The 18,310-nt window shown below is 40.0% G+C and overlaps 1 protein-coding gene across 2 annotated transcripts in view; it reads right to left on the reverse strand.

Moving 5' to 3' along the window:
• Window positions 1–18,310, reverse strand: part of TMEM260 (transmembrane protein 260) — a 1,312,140-nt gene that overhangs the window by 697,056 nt on the left and 596,774 nt on the right. The window contains exon 5 of one of the 2 annotated variants that reach the window (XM_044074428.1): window positions 11,271–11,384. The exons of the other annotated variant lie outside the window; for it this stretch is intronic. Within the exon in view, the coding sequence (XP_043930363.1) occupies window positions 11,271–11,384 (114 nt within the window). The remainder of the gene's footprint in view (window positions 1–11,270; window positions 11,385–18,310) is intronic. 2 annotated transcript variants of the gene reach the window in all.

The following is an 18,310-nucleotide window of genomic DNA, read 5'->3' on the forward strand; positions in this document are numbered from 1 at the left end:
ACATCCTTATGCAAACATAGACTGAGACACATATACTTAAACATACGACTTGGCATCATTTAGCTACTCCAGCGGCTAAATGATAAGACAGATGGTATAGGGCAACACTACCCTACTTAACGGCTCTGCCCTACTCAGCCTTCCATAAAAGACAGTGAAGACCACACACACACTCCCACACAGAAAAGCAAACATCCAGTACCAGCAATCCCTGCATCCGCAATGTCTTCATCCATATCAGAGTCACATAGTGGTCATCCTAGTTACACAGACACACAATCAGTCATGCACTTTCAAGTCACAGTTACTCACAATTGTGCATGCACACACACACACACACACAAACACACACACACACACACACACACACACACACACACACACATTCACAGATATACATGTGCACGCATGCATACACTCATACACACGCACGGGCACACACCTAGTGGAAATCTAAAAAGGTGAATCTGTTCTGTTTCACCCTGTGCAAATTTTCCTACAGGAATTTGTAAGTGCAATACAGCTAACAAATTACTAATAAATGTGTGTACTTATTTTGTGTACGGTCCTACAGAGGTCTTGCATAGTATAGACATCTATGAATTGCCATCTTACTGAAGTCTTCTATGCAAAAATAGTGTACTGGGATATGCAAGGACCTAATTTAAATAGGCCATGCCAACACAGTACTGCATTTACATGCAGTTCTTTAAACCTTCACTACCCAGTGGTGCAGCTTTGTACTATGGAGTAGTGTGGTGTGCAGGAATCGGGTACCCCCCTTGCCTAGTACACTCTGAAATGAGAACTCTTTGTCTAGTATGCAAAGCCCTTGGATGGCTTTGGACACTATGCAACCTGTTTATGAACAACATCCTTTGTGCAGATGGGACATTGCAAACACATAACTATTCAAAACAAATTGGTGATTTTTGTTTTTTGCTATACAGCTTGAACACATTCACTACACTACTAAAAAATGAAAACAAGTACCTCTTCATTTATTATACTAATTCTACATTAACTTCTTTCAGGCAAGCATTGCAAATCTCCACAGATTAAATATTTCAGACATACAGACGCAATACAATACATACACACCCACACACGAATATATATATGTATATCTATCTATGTCTATCTATATATATATATATATATATATATATATATATATATATATCCACATAGATGGTGCACGAACCAAATGGCTAACCCCAAGTGAAGCTGTGCACAGACAGTAAGTTACAAACACACAAATTTCCCCAGCACCAGCTCTCACCAGCTCATTCAATAAAAGTTCCGTAGTAAGAATCCACACCACGTACTTTACGTGATTTACATTTAAATCAGAATAGTATTTTTAGAAATTATAGCACTAATCTGACATTTGATGAGAGGGCAGCTTTGCAAAACCTACAAGAGAAAGATGATTTAGTAGTGGTAAAAGCAGATAAGGGGAAGTGATATTGTTTTGTGGGAATCTACTAATTATGATAGGGAAGATATGAGACAGCTGAATGATGTTACATCTTATGTCAGATTACCATTTGATTCAGGGCAAGGTTTTAAATTTACAATAGACACATTTCTAGAATACATGGTTTTAGAGGGCATGTTATCAAATGAGATTACTGAACAACTTAAGGTGGATGATCCTGAGCCATCCTATTTTTACATACTGCCCAAAATTCAGAAAACAGTAGTTAATCCCCCTGGAAGACCTACAGTTTCCAGTAGAGGCTGTTTGAATGAACCATTATCCAAGTTTTTGGAAAACAATTAAAACCATTGCTGCCCTTGATAAGGGCTAGAATAAAGGACAGTAATGAGTTTACGAAATTGATGGATGACATCCAGGTACCAGTACATGCATAATTATGCACACTGGATGTTCAGTCATTATATATGAGCATTCCACATGAAGGTGGTTTAAGAGCTGTAAAATACTGGGCAGAAAGGTCAGGGTTATATAGTGACAAGCACATTACTTTTTTGCTCCAAGCATTGGGGCTGATTTTAGAACATGATGCCTTTTTCTACAGGAATGATTGGTACCTACAGATTAGAGGCACAGCCATGGGCACTAATTTTGCACCCATATATGCAGATTTATTCATGGGTTATCTGGAAGACAGATTGATATACCATGATGGAAATCTATATAAACAACTTATAAATATGTGGTGCAGATTTTTGGACGACTGTTGGTGCATATGGACAGGATCTATGGAAACATTTATTTATTATTTTATTTATTTCCAGTTTGATAACCGGGGAAGTCCACTGGGCCCGAAAGCCCGTTTTCAGTGGAGGCCCGGGGAGAAAAGCTCCATGATAATACATTACACACAAAAACACAGCAGAACAGATCTAAACTAATACACACAAAAACACACTCTGTTCTAATAGCATAATACTTTAACAATTTCCAAACAAGAATGAGGTGCATAGGGCACTATACATAAGAAAAAAGATATATTAGTGCAACTGTGAATGTTAGTAAAGTAGGAAAGGAAAGGAAATTATAGATAGAGTTTGAATGCAAGAGCAGGGATGCATAGGAGAAACGAAGAAGAAGCAAAGAAATTAAAGGAGAGGTGTCAGAAGAGGATAGAAAAAGAACAGATAACTAATGTTCAAATTGTGGTTGAGTCCAGGAGACCACCTTGAGAAAAAAGTCAAAAGATTTAAGGTGAGAGTAAGCATAGCACTTGAAGGAAAATAAAGGGTTTATTCAGGGAGGAAGGAGGAGATAATGAAGAAGAGAGGGGAGCTAGGGAGAGTGTCAGAAGAAGGGGAACCAGGGGGGTGGGATGGAACTAGGATAAATTGAGATCTAGGTAGGAAGTATACAATTACATTTCCAATTTTGGAAAAGGTGAGAATGAAGAAGAGATTTAAAGTGTTCATAGTTTGTAGTGGCTCTTAGAAGGGAAGGAAGTGAGTTCCATTTTTTTGCTGTAGTATAGGAAAGTAGGAGTTGGCCAGGGGGTCGTTTGGGTTTGTAAACTGAAATAAGATTTTGGTGGCTAGATCTTAGGGGCCTTGGAGGATTGTATATGGTGAAGGTATTAGATAATGCTGGGCAAGCAGTGGGTTTAAAGATTAGTTTGTGTGCAGTAGTAAGTTGGAGGAAATTGAGTTGATTAGGGAGTTCTAGCCATTGAAGACTACGGAGGCAGATGCAGTGGTGTGTAGAATGAGTGGAGTTAGTAGCGAATTTGGCAATTTTGTAGTAGCAACTTTCAAGTTTTGTGGAGATAGAAGTGGAGAGATTGGATAGAAGAGGAGCACCATACAGTAGAGAAGGGAGAAGGAAGGTAGTGGCGAGAGTTTGTCTTGAAGATGGAGTAAGAAAGTTTGCATTTCTATAAAGCATACCGAGCTTCTGATGAGTTTTCTTTATGTTTAGTTGAATATGATTATTAAATTTCAGGTGTTCATCAATGGTTACTCCGAGTAATTTAGCAATCCTAACAACTTCTATTGAGGACTGGGAGAGGCTAGAAATTATGAAGGATGACTTATCAGGAGTCAGAGCTTTTGAGGGGGAGAAGAGAATGATGTGGGATTTATTGGCATTGAGGGAAAGATGATTTTGAAGCATCCAATTTTCTATGGTTGTGAAGGCCAATTGGGTTTTGGCTTGGAGCTCGGGAAGGTTGGGTGCAGAGCAGATAACAGTGGAGTCATCTGCGTATTGTACTATATGAGCAAGAGGAACAGAAGAGTGGAGATCATTGATAAAGATGTTAAAGAGCAAAGGCCCGAGAATAGAACCCTGAGGGACTCCGGTAGGGGTAGGTAGGAATTTTGAGGTACCAGTATTCCATTTCACAGCTTGGGATCTATCAGGGAGATAACTTCTGAACCAAGAAAGAGAGTTGTGGGAGAGATAGAGGTTAGAGAGGTGGTTGAGAAGGAGAGTGTGGGATATAGTGTCGAAGGCCTTAGAAAGGTCAAGAAGAACAGTGGAGACAATTTTTCCAGAGTCACGGGCTTGGTTGACAATTTCTAGGAAGGAATGAAGAGCGGTTATGGTACTGTGGCCAGGCCGAAACCCATGTTGTGTGGGAGTGAGGAGATGGTTATCGAGAAGGTAGGGCATGAGTTGCTGGTGTATGCATTTTTCAAGAATTTTCGAGATTGGGGAAAGAATTGCTATTGGGCGGAAGTTAGAGATGGTGTTATTTTGCCTCCTTTATGGAGGGGCAGAATGTGGGCAGCTCTCCAAAGTTTGGGAACATAAGATTCTTGGATGGATCTATTGATGAGAATGCTGATAGGTATGGCGATGCCATTTGCTGCGAGCTTGAGAAAGAGTGATGGAATGTTGTCAGGGGCATTGGAGCATGGTTTGAGTTTGCGAAGAAGTTGTTTGATACTGGTGGTAGACACGGGATGTAGAATGAAAGTGGGAGGTGGGTTATGAGAGTTGGAGTGAGGGATGGGTGTAGAAGGATGCTTTGGGGTAGGGGTGGAAGAGGAGAAGGATTTAGTCAGTTCAGCTATTGAGCCAGTAAAAAACGAGTTAAAGAGAGTTGCTATTTCAGTGTCAGTCTTATTATTGTCTGGACAGGGATTGGATTTTGTACCTGGATGTAAGAGTGAATTGATGGAATTCCAGAATTTTTTGGGATTATTTGTGAGGGAGGACTGAAGTTTGCCGTAGTAAGATTTCTTATCCTTTATAATAAGTTTTTTAGCAAGATTGCGGAGTTGCTTAAATTGCAGTAAAGAGGCTGGGGTTTTATATTTGTTGTATAGTTTCCATGTTTTGTCCCTTTGTCGCATTAGAGTTTTAGTGTCTTTAGTTAGCCAAGGGGCAGAGTTGAACTTTATCCTTTTGTAATGGGAGGGGCTTGGGAATCTAGGATTTTAAGGAAGGTAGTATTGAAGAGTTCTAGGGCTTCATCTAGGGGAAGAGTGTTTAGTGAATCCCAGTTTGTTAGTTGAAGGGTTTCTGAAAATACTGAAGGATTAAAATTAGTTAGGTTGCGAGAGTGGGCATATTGTTGTTGGTGTGGGAGCTGTTGGGTTTTTCGGTTAATAAAGGCTGGGAGATGATCACTTAATGAGTCTGGTAAGGTACCTGAGTTGGAGATATTGTTAGGGTGGCTGACTAGGATCCAGTCCAAGATGGACCCTGGAGGGTTGGTTTTGTTAGGTCTGGTAATGTTGTTTATTAGTTGAGTAAAATTATAAAGATTGATAGACTGAAGGGGAGTGTTGTTATTAATATTATTCCAATCAATATTTACATCACCTAGAATGAAAGTTTCCTGTTTAATATTGTTTGAGGCCCAACAGAGAATATTCTCTAGGGTGGAGGAGTTGTCTCCAGGAGGGATATAGATGGTTATAATACAGATACTTTTGAAGTTGTTTATTTTGAGGATTCCTATGACTAGTTCTGCATTATTAAAGTTGGGAATGGTATTTTGGTATGGGCTAAGATTTAGCAGGCAGTTGAAGACTAAGGCTACACCACCACCTTTTTTGTTTAGGCGATCGGACCTGAGTGCTTGGTAGCCAGGTGGTAAAATTTCAGAGTTACTAGTTTGAGGTTTTAGCCAGGTTTCTGTTACTGCTACTATGTCAGGTTCAGTTATATTTAGCCAGGCATGAAAGTTTGTTATTTTGTTATTAATACTCTGGGTATTAATGGTAATAAATTTAAGGTATTTATTATTGTGCCTATTTGTGGGGGTAGTGGGAGAGAGAATGTTAGTTGGTGTTGGCCCAGGGTTAGGATGGACATCTCCTGCAAGAGCAAGACAAGAGAAGGAGTAGAGGAGTTGAAACCTAGAATTGGAGTAAAGTAAAGGGAGATGTAATTTACATTTGAAAGTGGGAGACTTTTGTAGAGTGTATGGTGTTTTAGTTTAAAGTAATGAAATGGATTTGGTTGAAGGAGGGAGGGATATCAAATAAAAATGGAGGGATGAAGGATGTGGAAGGGAGATAGTGGAGGATGAGTGGGGTGAAAAGAGGCGGGTAGTGTGGTATTGGAATAAGAAGATGCATTATACAGAATGGTGAGAATGAAAAGACATGTAAATGAGGTGAGATAGTGTGGAGGAGTCATGGAGGAGTAGTGTAGGATAGATATTGGAAGATAGGGTAGTGGTAGGCTATTTAACAGCAGGAAATAGCTCTGTGGAAGGAAACAGTTCAATAATGATCCAGTTAACTGTCAACAGTAATGAAATAGCAGCAAACTCAGCGTGAGCAATAAAAGTACAAACAATTCTATAGCAGATATCTCAGTAAGTAGAAGTGTGAGTGCAACAAAGAAAATGTGATGCAATAGTCAACCAAATAAGATCAGTAAAAATGCAAAACAGTACAACAAAAAAAATGAGACAACTCAGAAATGTGTAGTATGTGTAAATAAAGTAAATACAAACAGGGAAAAAGCTGGTTCTTTGACAGGAACACCCTTACAGAGCATTGGGTACTTAGCAGATTGATCAAAAATAGACCTAGAAGGAATAAAGGAGTCCATCGACAGGGTCAAGATGCTGTGCTTTGTGCAGCTAGTCTGAATCCTGATGTAACAAAAGGGGGACGGGGTGCAATCACCTCTCTGGTTCCATCTCTCCTGGGTGTGTTGCAAGTATATTAAGTCATACCTCTCAACCTCACAGTGCAAGAATTCAGGGTTCTGTTAAAGGCAGAGGAAGAAGGCACTGATTTTCTTTGGGTGGAATATCCAGGTTATGGCAAGTCATTCTTCATTTCCATATACTGATTCTCAAAAAGCATTCGATAATCTTTGGGGGTCATTTGCTTGGCAAGTCCATGAGTACAATGAATGGCTGCAGCCAAGCTGGTGCCTTTTGACCTTCCTGGTATTTAAGCCAAGTTTTGGTTATTAATATAAAATTGTTTTCAATATAATATAAAATACCAGACTCCAGATATCTACTACATACGGTAGCGTTGTCGCCTCATAACAAGACGTTGTCCCGTTCGATTCTCAGCTAGAGCGTCCGACAGCAAGGCACGTTGTAGTCAGGGCCTATGATGCAGCCTGTCTTCAGTAAATGGCACTACACAAAAAACGAACTCTGGTAAATCTGATTGCTGGCAATCACAAATTAGTTTTGGGAGAGTTACAAGCTAAAGTCAAGTTTCGCTAAAATGTACACCAAGCAAGCTCTTAAAAGTGACAGTCTTTGTCCTTACCAGCATTAAGTTTAGCAATCTGCGGCAACCGGTACGAACTAACCAGCACATCCAGAGACAGCGAGACTGTGACTTGCCACAGAAATAAAATACAGGCTAGATATCCACTTCTGGGAGTGTGACTGCTGCCACTTCGGCTTTCTATGTTTAAAAAGCCATCCATAGGTGGGTGATGTGTTATTTAGTCCTTTTAGTTCTTATGAAACCCATGCTCTCTTATTGCTGTATGGAGACATCTTTGAAGTTTGCGATTGTTGGCGATCATTTTCTTTGCCCCCTCTTTCAGCTAAATCATGAGTATATTTTCTTCAAAGATCTTCATCTTGTATGGTGAATGGTTTCTTCTTGCAGGTGATGCTTTTTATTCACAGCTTTCCTGTCAGTCAGCTCTCAACACCAACTTACTGTACTGCTGGGCTTCAGCTCGAAAAAGGCATGGGAAAGGCAAATCGCTCTCGTAAGTCGACACTCATAAATGGGACGTATTCAATGCCATTAATCTTAGAGGTTTTTCTAAGTACCTCAATCTCCTCTGCTGAGTATCTCTGTCCCCGAGGTTCAGCTGCATGCACGGGTCTTTCACTCTGAAGTCATTGTCAACATACTGAATGCATTCCAAAGTATTCATTTTAGGTGTTATGATTATGTCATGGAGCTTTTCACCCTGGATACTCTGCACAGAGTGATGAAAACATGGTGTGAATTTGTTACCTACCTAAATATGAATAGTTTGGGTATCAAATTTGTTGGAAAAATCCAGTCATTCAATATAGATTTCCTAGATGTGAATGTTTCAAAATTAATAAATGGTACTATGGTAACAAGTCTGTTTAGGAAGCCATTTATGAAAAAATTCCATTTTAGACACCAACAGTTGTCACCGAGCCCATGTTAAAAATAACATACCTAAGGCACAATTCTTGAGATTGAGACGTTTGTGTAGCACTGACCAATGCTTTGAGGAAGAAGGCACTAAAATGGAATGTAGATTCCAAAAGAGGGGATAAAATAACAGAGAATTGATTTCTAAAGCTCATGACTTTAGCAATAAACAGGAAAGGAGAATATTGCGAAGATCGGAGAATGAAAGAGGGGCAGAAAGGGTGGAAACACAGAAGTTAAGATTTATTACCAAATTTGGGTAAAACACATTTAAAATCAAAGAAATTATCCAGACATATTGGGCAGTTTTAAAGTCTGACCGATTTTTTGAGAACTTACTGGAGGAACAATGCCAGTTTGGATACAGAAGAGACAGAAACATAGGTGGTGAACATTTTAATAAATACAAAAAAAGTTAATTTATGGGACAAATGTCCAAGAATATAACATCTACGGGCAGCACTTTTTGTGGAAACTGTGTTTATTGTAAAGTGGTATCTAAAACCAAATCTTTCACATCAGTTAACACTATGAAGGTATTTGACATCAAGACTTTGATTACATGTAATACAGACTGGGTAGTATATAAGGCATTATGTAAATGTGGATTATTTTATGTGGGACAGACCTTAAGGCCTTTTAAACAAAGAATGGCCACACATATCAGTGATATTAATTGTAAAAGAGTGTGCAGTGCATTGTATAAGCATTATTTAGAGCATGCAGGGGCACACTTTATATATGTGGGTATAGACAGAGTTCAGGGTGATGGGTTATCAATAATAAAAAAACATAACATTTTAGATAAGAAAGAAAAAAACTTGGATACTCAAATTAGGGGGACTATATAAGCCAGGATTAAATGAAAATTTATAAATGCAAATGTTATGTGTTTCTAGGATAATAGCGTGTTTCAGAATATATATATATATATATATATATATATATATATATATATATATATATATATATATAATATATATGTGTGTGTGTGTGTGTGTGTATATTAAAAATAATAAAAAGATCACTGTGGTTTTTAAATAACTACTTTATTAGTAGGGAATATGTCACTTCCTGTATGATTTTACAATGAGGACGCCTACATGGTGAAACCGGTTTGTGTGTTAGAGCAGAGCTTTATTTAGAAGCATTTTTTGTGCATCATTTACAGTGTCATGGGCACAGAAGAGCAGATTTTGCACTGAAGAGTGTATTTGTTTTCATCTTTATTAAAAGGAGAACTTATGGCCGTGTGGTGTGGATTATTACTATGAAACGTTTATTGAACGAGCTGGTGAGAGCTGGCGCTGGGGAAATTTGTGTGTTTATATATACATACATATATATAAATATATATAAAACACAGGCCCATAGAAAGAGACAGAGACAAATGCAGTAAGAAACAGCAAGAGAGACAGTGAAAGAGACAGATGCATACACAAACACACATACATTGCATCTATCTATATGCAGAAAGATACACCTTTCCATAAATTACTCAGATGTACATCAAAAAGATCACTGCTGCACGAATGAATACATGAATGGTATAAAGTCAAAGGCAGCCATCAGTTCTCCCTTCACACCTTTTCCAAGAAATGTCCCTGGGGTAAACGGGCTGTGATCTCATGGTGTGGCTATAGAATTACAAAGTAGTTTCAAATGACTGCATCTGATCAAGACTCAGTACATGCTAGACTTAGAAAATCTACTTCAGCTACTGTGTCATAAATACCTGTGAGGATGAAAACCCAGGCTTCAAACATGGACATCAGTTTGAACAGCATATTCTTTCACACATAAAAATAGAAACTAGTCAATGCAGCACTGATACCCAAATTACTAAGAAGTACTATATAGTACTATTCTGTGTACAACCCATAAGCAACTGGAGAACATCTACCAAAAGGCCACCAAATTCATAACATGTTCCTGCGACAGAACACCACTGTCAACATCATCAGAAATGGGATGGCTTGAGCTTAGACACATAATGGATATCAGAAATGTGCCTAATAAGCTTTTAAGTACCCTAAGCACTGTTAAGATCAGGCCGTGCTCTCGGGATTAACACTAGGTAGTGCTGGCAGGGAAAAAACAGTAGCAGTGGGTAAAACACCTTTTAAAGCAGTTAGATACTTCACTCTGCCACACTTGCAAGCAAAAAATGTGGCAGAACAAAGTCTAACAGTTTTTAAAGCCATTAGTTCTTCTGAGGAACACTTCATTTCTGCCTGTTGTCTGCTTGACAGCACTGTGTTTTGCCAATTTTGAAAGGCTTCGAATTCCAAGAAAACACTTCACATGCTTACATTTTTTTTCTTGCAACTGAAAGTACATGGAACAGATAAAGCTCCATGCAGTACAAAGAAGTATGGTCAACAATCATAACCTTTTACCAGGTCTACTTCAGAAGACTGAAAAAACAAAAGACTGAATCCCAAAAGACTGAAAATTCAAAATACTGAATGATGGAATTTGCCCCTTCTCCACTGTTGTGCGATCTTGGAGTTGGTATATATAGTTAGCAGGGTGTGTGTGTATGCACCCCCTCGTGCAGCCCCCACCCCACATGAGGGGTGCGGGGTGGGGGGGTTGTCCCCTGCATTAAAAATGTGTTCAGTATTTTGAATTTTCAGTCTTTTGGGAATCAGTCTTTTGGTTTTTCAGTCTTCTGAAGTAGACCCCTTTTTACCACATGTTCTAGATATGGATGCTATGGTACATGTCTTAAGCTCTGCTCTCAATGTGAATGTCTCAAATATTTAACAAGCTGGCCATGATCAAAGACCTGCTAATATAACCCTCTATGTATTAGTCTGATCAACTATTGCTGTACTTGTATATAAAAGTACTGTTTCTGTCTTCTTTGCTTTTGTATCTAACAGCTGTGTGACACAAGATACTTTTGTATATATGTTTTTTGTATGTTATTTAAAGCCACTGTTTTGTTGGTGCTTTTCTCTCCAGGACTCACTATAAAAGAGCTAGAAAACCTGGTAACTCAAAGAAAAAAAATCCACACAAAAAGAAAAATAAAGTGAATCTGTGTCTATATTCAGCTATCTAAAGACAATAATTAATTTGGGTATACCAATTGTTTACAACTTTGTGGACTTGGTTTTCAGAATAACTACAGTTAAGTATCAAGTGATTTAAAAAATATATATATTCTGGAGAATCTGAAAATGTACCGAAAGTCTGAAAAATTGGAAAAGGACCCATGGAATAATGCATAGCACATATAGAACAATGGTGTGTTGATTGCAGAGACTAAGGCCACAGCAAAAAGCTCCCAATTTCGAAATCTGAAAAGACAAGAAACAATCTGAAATGATTCACAAAGAAAAAAGACAATTTGAAAAGATTCATACTAAAAACCATTTAAGAATAAACAGTGGAAAAGCTGTTGTAGTGCATAAAGCACCATGATTACGCTCCAAAATCAGAAAAAAAGATAAAACTGTTACACGCTACTGTAGCATACAACCCAAATGAAACAGCACTTAAAGAGGTGTGTAACTGTTGTCACATCCCCTAAGTGCTGTGACCACCAGCTATAAGGGAAGGAATGTTCCTTTGACCCCTGCATATCATTCCTGTATCCTACGTCCATAGAAGTTTACAGACATTAGCCTGTAAGTAATTTATTTAGATTAGGCCAGTATTTAAAACTGTCCATGACTTTTTCCTTACTTGCTGTCTATGCGCTCTTTCAAAGTCTGTAAAACACATTGCAATGTTTTTCTTGTGTAACTGATAGTACATGGAGTACACAAAACTGCATGCAATACAAACAGTTGCGATCAGGTCTCAGCTTCACTCTCGAGGTGAATTTCTTGGCATCCATGTGTTGAACACTTAATAATGTGGTTACAATTGGACAACTGGAGACCTGATCATAACCCTCTGTATAATACATTATCAATTTTTTTCTGCTCTACTTTGAAAATTCTCCTATAACCAATGACATTATAAAATCTTTTCTAAAGAACACATATCTTGTAATATTTTGATACAAGTTATTAACTGTACAAACCACAGCACTGTCATTTTTCTTCTGCAAATGATTACATAAAATATCAGAAAACAAACAGTTCTAGATGTATTCCAGTGTTTTAAAGTAAAAGTATACATTAAGTGCAGCACATTGTACAACATATTATTTCCCAGAGTATTAAAAATCAATATGCAGCATGCAAATAAGCTGCTTTCTTTAGATCCTGACAAAAATCCAAACACAGCGCACAATAAACTGCTTTTTTCTATACTGATCTAGCTCTTATCATGACCATCATGTAGGAAAACAAAGAATGCCAATATTTATTTATTTATTTATTTATTTAACATTTGTTGACTGGGAAAGTCCGACTAGGTTCCACAGATCCTGTTTTCAGCGGAGGCCCAGGGAGAAATGCTCCAGAGGCATGTCTTTAGAATGTCGGAGGAAACCCACGCGAACGCAGGGAGAACATGCAAACTCTGCACATAAGGCACCCCAGCCGAGAATCGAACCGGAGAACCTCTTGCTCTGAGGTGACAGTGTTAACCGCTGCACCACTGCGCCGCCCAATATCAGCAGATGCACACAGTGGAATTACTACCAAAATAAACCATCACCTGCCACACATTCCAGTGACACACAGATTTATCTGTAGGTGAGAAAAATGCATCTCATCAGTATCAGCTGATACATTAACAACATTAAAAACAGAAAAATAATATATTGTAATAAAACATCTTGTTTGTGTTGCAGGAATCCTGTAACTTCGAGTAATATTTCAAGCCTTTTACCTAGATTGTCCCAAGTAAATTCATCTGCAGTACCCTGCAGGGTCCAATCACAAATCCATTCTTCACTTCTCGATGTGAGTTATCCATAGCGCTAATTTTCTCTCAGATTTAACTTTGCTCCTCCTGGAATTACTGATGTTCTTCATTAAATCAGACCAGTTTATGGGTATATACCTTATTAACTAAATAAACTAAGCCTGTATAAATATTTCTGATCACTAACTATATAGGGTCTAGTATACAAAAACATTCTCTTGCAAAAAATAAGGACGCGCTCCTCTTTATGAACCTCAACTATGACTTTTAAAACTTGGAGGTTGACCAGAATGATGCTTCTTCCAGTCAGTGACAAGTACAAGTGAACAGCACTATACCTGTAGTATATCCTTTTTTTTTTTGTATTAGCCATTATATGTTTTTTTAACTTGCATATCTATGTACGTTATTATTATAGGTTCATAGGTTGATACTAGGCTATCTGCCCTAGGGCATTTATAAGCCTAGCCAGAGTGTGTTTGGCTTTCGCCACCCTTTTAGATTAGTTGACTGTGCCTCTGTGTAGTAGGTCACAGAATATAGCTCTTTTGAGGTTAGTTTACTGTGCCTCTCTCTAGTAGGGACACAGAAGAGATCCCAGGGGTAAACCTACGATCTCCCATCCACTCGTCAAGATTTCTCTTTAAGAGGGTCATTGAGGGACTCTGCCTAACATGGACTGGGATTTTGCTCCAGAGTGAGGGGAGCCTCTGGGATATGAATCTGTCCCTCCAGCATGTCCTATTTATTTCTGTGCTGAGGTTTAAGTCCCTGGAGCGTGTAGCTCTAAGGGATTTGGATTTCCTGAGGTGGAGCATGTCCATTAATTCTGGGTTGGACATGGCTTTATACGTCAGGCACAGATCGCCTCTGAGTAGGCGGTAAGCAACTGAGTAGAGCTGGAGTTTCTTTAGCCTAACTGCATATGGCATCTGTTTGAGTCCCTTGATCCTCTTGGTGAGGTACTTTCGGGGTCTTTCCAGTTGCTGCAGGTGTCGGGTAAGGTACATCCCAAATGGGGCATTGTATTCAATTATGGACCTGATGAGTGATGAGTAGAGGGGCACAATGACCTCTCTTGATCTAGATGTGAACCCTTTTGAGATAAGGTGGGCTATATAGAAGGTCTTTCTAACCACTTTGGCAATGTGATTGTCAAAGGAGAGATTGCTATCTACTTGGGTCCCCAAATCCCTAATTACTTCTTCTGTACTTAATGTATTACCACCTATGTGGTAATTTGTGGGCACTTTGTTTTTCCCAAAGGGGATGACTATGCACTTTTTGGCATTTCGCTTTAGGCCATGGCTCTGGCACCAGTTATCCGTCTCTGTGAGACCCTTTTGGAGGATGCTTGTGTCAGTCGGCGAGTCAATTATGGCACCCAGTTTGCAGTCATCTGCGAACTTGGTCAGCCATAGTCCTCCCATGTTAGCCTGTACCTCAGAGAAATACATACCGAACAAGAGAGGTCCCAGGACTGAGCCTTGTGGGACGCCACTTGCAACTGGTTTAGAGTCTGACATGGCACCTGCAATTCTGACCATGTGGATTCTATCCCTGAGCCAGTTTGCAACCCATCTTGTGACATAGGGGTTGATATTTAAGCTGCTGAGCTTATTTATGATGCCCAGGTGGGGTATTGTGTCAAAGGATTTTGCGAGATCCAGGTAGGCTGTGTGGACTACCTTCCCTTCATCTATGGCCTTGGTGACTGTTTCAAAGAAGTTGACCAGGTTCAAGAGGCAAGATCTGCTCTTAAAGCCGAATTGGCTAGGATCCAGTGTTTGGAGGTTCCCAATGTCTTTGTTTATGAGTTTCATGATGATACACTCCATAGCTTTGCAGACCAGGCTAGTCAGGCTTACAGGGCGATAGTTTCCGGGGTCCGTTGTGGCACCACCTTTGTGGAGTGGGACCACTGCTGCTGTACGCCATTCCTTGGGTACATATCCTGTAGTAAGGCTGAGATTGAACAGTGACTTTATGTGAGGGTTCAGTTCTTCTTGGAGTTCGTGTAAGACGCAGCCCGGGACACAGTCCGGTCCCATTGATGCTGTGTTTTTTGCTTTGGAGAGGACAGCTCTCACCTGTGCATCTGTGATGTCAGGAAGGCTACACTCTGTTGGGATAGACATTTGCTCTTTTGGGGGGGGGGGGGAATTTGCACTGAACCTGTCGGCCAGGATGTTGGCAATGTCTGTGGGTTCAGTGTATTTTTTGTCATTTTGAACTAACTCAGAGCATATCTGGGAGTTGCCACCCAGGTTCCTGACATAACTAAAGAAGGCCTTGTGATTATCTTTAGCATCTTGTGCAATTTTTCTTTCGAAGCTGGCCTTAGATGATTTTATGAGGGATCGTAGTTTCTTGCTAGTACTGATCAGAGATGCCTTCCCTTTTTGGGATTTTGCTCTATCATGTAGTAGCTTCCTCCTTCTGTTATATAGCTTATTTATGGTTGGGGTCCACCAGACAGGTCTCCTGCCTTTGGAGGAATGAGTCTTGGTTTTATTTGGGATAGCACGATCCATGCATTCCTGTAGGTGTCCACAGAAAGCGTTTGTAAAGGATTCTGCGGTTTGGGCCATATTTTCCATTGGCCCGGGGGCTTTGAAGGATTCCACCTCGGTTTTGAGAAGTTCTTCACCGTGGTTTCCTTGGCTGGGGGTGGGGACGGGATATGGATGTCCAGTGAGATTAATTTATGGTCAGATCTTACCAATGAGGGGTATACCTCTGGTATGGAACATAGAGTCCCCATGTTGGTGATGATCAGGTCCAATATGTTTTCCCCTCTTGTGGGAGTGGTGACCAGTTGTTCCATAGCATTTGAATTTATAAATTCTAGGAACCGTTGGGCGAGGGTGTTGGGGCTTGAGTAGTGCTCCCAGTCTATGTTTGGGTAGTTGAAGTCACCCAATATAATGGTGTTTGGAGAGACCTTCATATTCTCCAGTGTTCTCAGGAAAGCCGAGTGGGGTTCCTGAGTTTGGGAGGGTGGTCTGTAGCAGGCTACAAACTGAAAGACAGTTCTGCCCACTGTTAGTTGCACATGGATGGTCTCCGATGCTTCATGCAGTGCCACTAACCTGGAGGTGTGGGTATCTTTGATGAATATGGATACTCCCCCTCCTTTTGTGGTTCGGTCCGAGTTTTGGGGCCGAAAAGCATGGCTTGAGGTATAACCTGGTAGTGCTGGGGTGCTCTCGGGAGCCTTGAACCAGGTTTCTGTTACTGCACAGATATCGATATTCTCCATAGTGAGGAGAGCCTCGAGTGCGTGCATCTTGAGGTTTAGACTTCTGACATTGAGCAGCATTACCCTTAGTTTCTTTTTCTTTGTGTTGTCTATGGAGGTGGGTTTGTCTTTTGAGCCTTGCCTAAAAAAGGCACTATGGGGGTGGCAAGAGCCTTAGCCAGTATTCGAAAGCCCAGGGGTGACAGGTGCAAGCCGTCCCTAGCGAAGCAACGTGGCTTGTCGAGCATGTCATCCCAGGCTGACAGACACTGGATTCCCATTTGAATGACACCAATACTTTAGCCAATTGTTAAAATTGATCATTTTGTCTTTATACTCTGGCAGCATTCTTGGTGAGGGTAAGATGCTACTCAAGGTCAGGGTCATACCGACCTGGGCTAAATGATCAGAGAGCTCCTCTAGGTCTCTTTTCATGTAGTCCAGGGAGGTACGTCTCAGGTCATTCACACCAACATGGACAATGACGGAGTCATACTTGTACTTGCTTTGGAGTGACCTGAGTGCTTGTGTTATGTGGCAGATCCTGGCACCCGACAGGCAGCTTACAGTGACCTTCCCCTTGTTCAACCTGGTGAGTGGGACGTCAGTGTGTCTGACAATAGAGTCACCTATTACAAGTGTATTAGGTGTGTTGTTTAGCCTTAAAGGCTGTGACTGTGTGGCACACTGACTTTGTGAACTATGTGATACGTGGGTATTGTTGTGTATTACGCAATTGACTGCAAAGATCATTAGAATCCTAGCCACTGCAGTTACTACCATTGTCCAATGGGATCTGAGGGGTTGGACCCTAGGTGAATTTATGTTCTCACCCCATCATGTAAATTAGATTGAAACAGAGGATCCGATTTGCTTTGTTTTGTTGGATATGGAGCAATATCTTACTCCAGAGGTTGGTGATCCTTAAGAAGAGGCATGTGTCCAGCCATCAGGTCTTGTCTATCCTATAGTGTAGATTTACTACCCGAGGAGGGTACTTGTGATGTTTGCAGTTTTATGAACATGCAGAAGGTCAAGCAGCTCATTGTCACTTGGTGTCTTGTAGGCTACACAGAGATCACCATGTAGGCATTGATGAGACAGTACACAGTGACTTTAGATATTTTGTGGGTATTCATACTTTTTTTTGTGAGCAAACTCTTCAGTTTTGCTAGCTGAAACACATGCTTGGATAAACATATGCCAAACATGGCATTACATTCAATTGTGGCTCTAATAAGAATGGAACAGAGGGGAGACTATAACTTTCTTGAATCTGAGGGTATTTCTTTAGCGATTAACTGGGTTAGGTAGGAAAATTTTCTAGCAACAATTTACACAGTTTTGAAGAGTGTTACTTATGTAGTCATTGCAGTGATGATCTTTTTTGCCAAATAGTGTGATGCTATACTTTTAGTACTGATTTTTAGTCCATAGACCAGGCACCATGAATTGGTAAGATTTAAGCCGTGTTGGAAAATATGGTTGTCATTTGGGAGATAATAATATTTCTCAATTCGAGTCACCAGCAAACTTGGTCAGCTAGAGACCCTGTATAAACATAAAAGCCAAAGAATTACTGTTCCAGAATGGGCCCTTTTTAAGGAAAGCATGCCACCTACCGTAAAATAATGGGTTCTGTTTGTGAACCAATTTGCTATTCAATAATATATGTACAGATTAACTTTTAGTTGGGAAAGTTTACCAATGATTACAGAATGTAGGATAGTACGGGATGCCTTTGCTAAGTACAGATAGGTAGTTTATAATGATCATCCTTCATCTAGTCCCTCGAGGACACTCAAAATAATCATAAGGTAAGTAAAAAGGATGCTTTCACCTTCACAAAATCATATTCTTTAGGGTCAAAAGACTATAGTATACAGATATCCCTGTTTCTAAATCCCATTACTTTACATATCAGGCTGATGAAGCTAATCCATCTGTAGTTCTCAGTGCCAGTGGTTGGTTGCCCATATGAAGGAGGTACAGCTGTTTTTCTGGCTTCAGGAACATAGCCAGTGGTACAATAAATAAGGCCGATGTAAAACAAGGCTAAAAAGGAGGCAAGAAAGGCAGTGGTTCAAACTAACAAGAAAATAGCCTGGTATGTTGCCTGGGCCCATATGGCTAGTGATCTTTGTTTTGGGGAAGGCATCTAAA

The sequence above is a fragment of the Protopterus annectens genome, chromosome 6.part0 (genome assembly GCF_019279795.1).
Source record: "Protopterus annectens isolate FY-2018-M chromosome 6.part0, PAN1.0, whole genome shotgun sequence".
Classification (NCBI taxonomy): Eukaryota; Metazoa; Chordata; order Ceratodontiformes; family Protopteridae; genus Protopterus; species Protopterus annectens.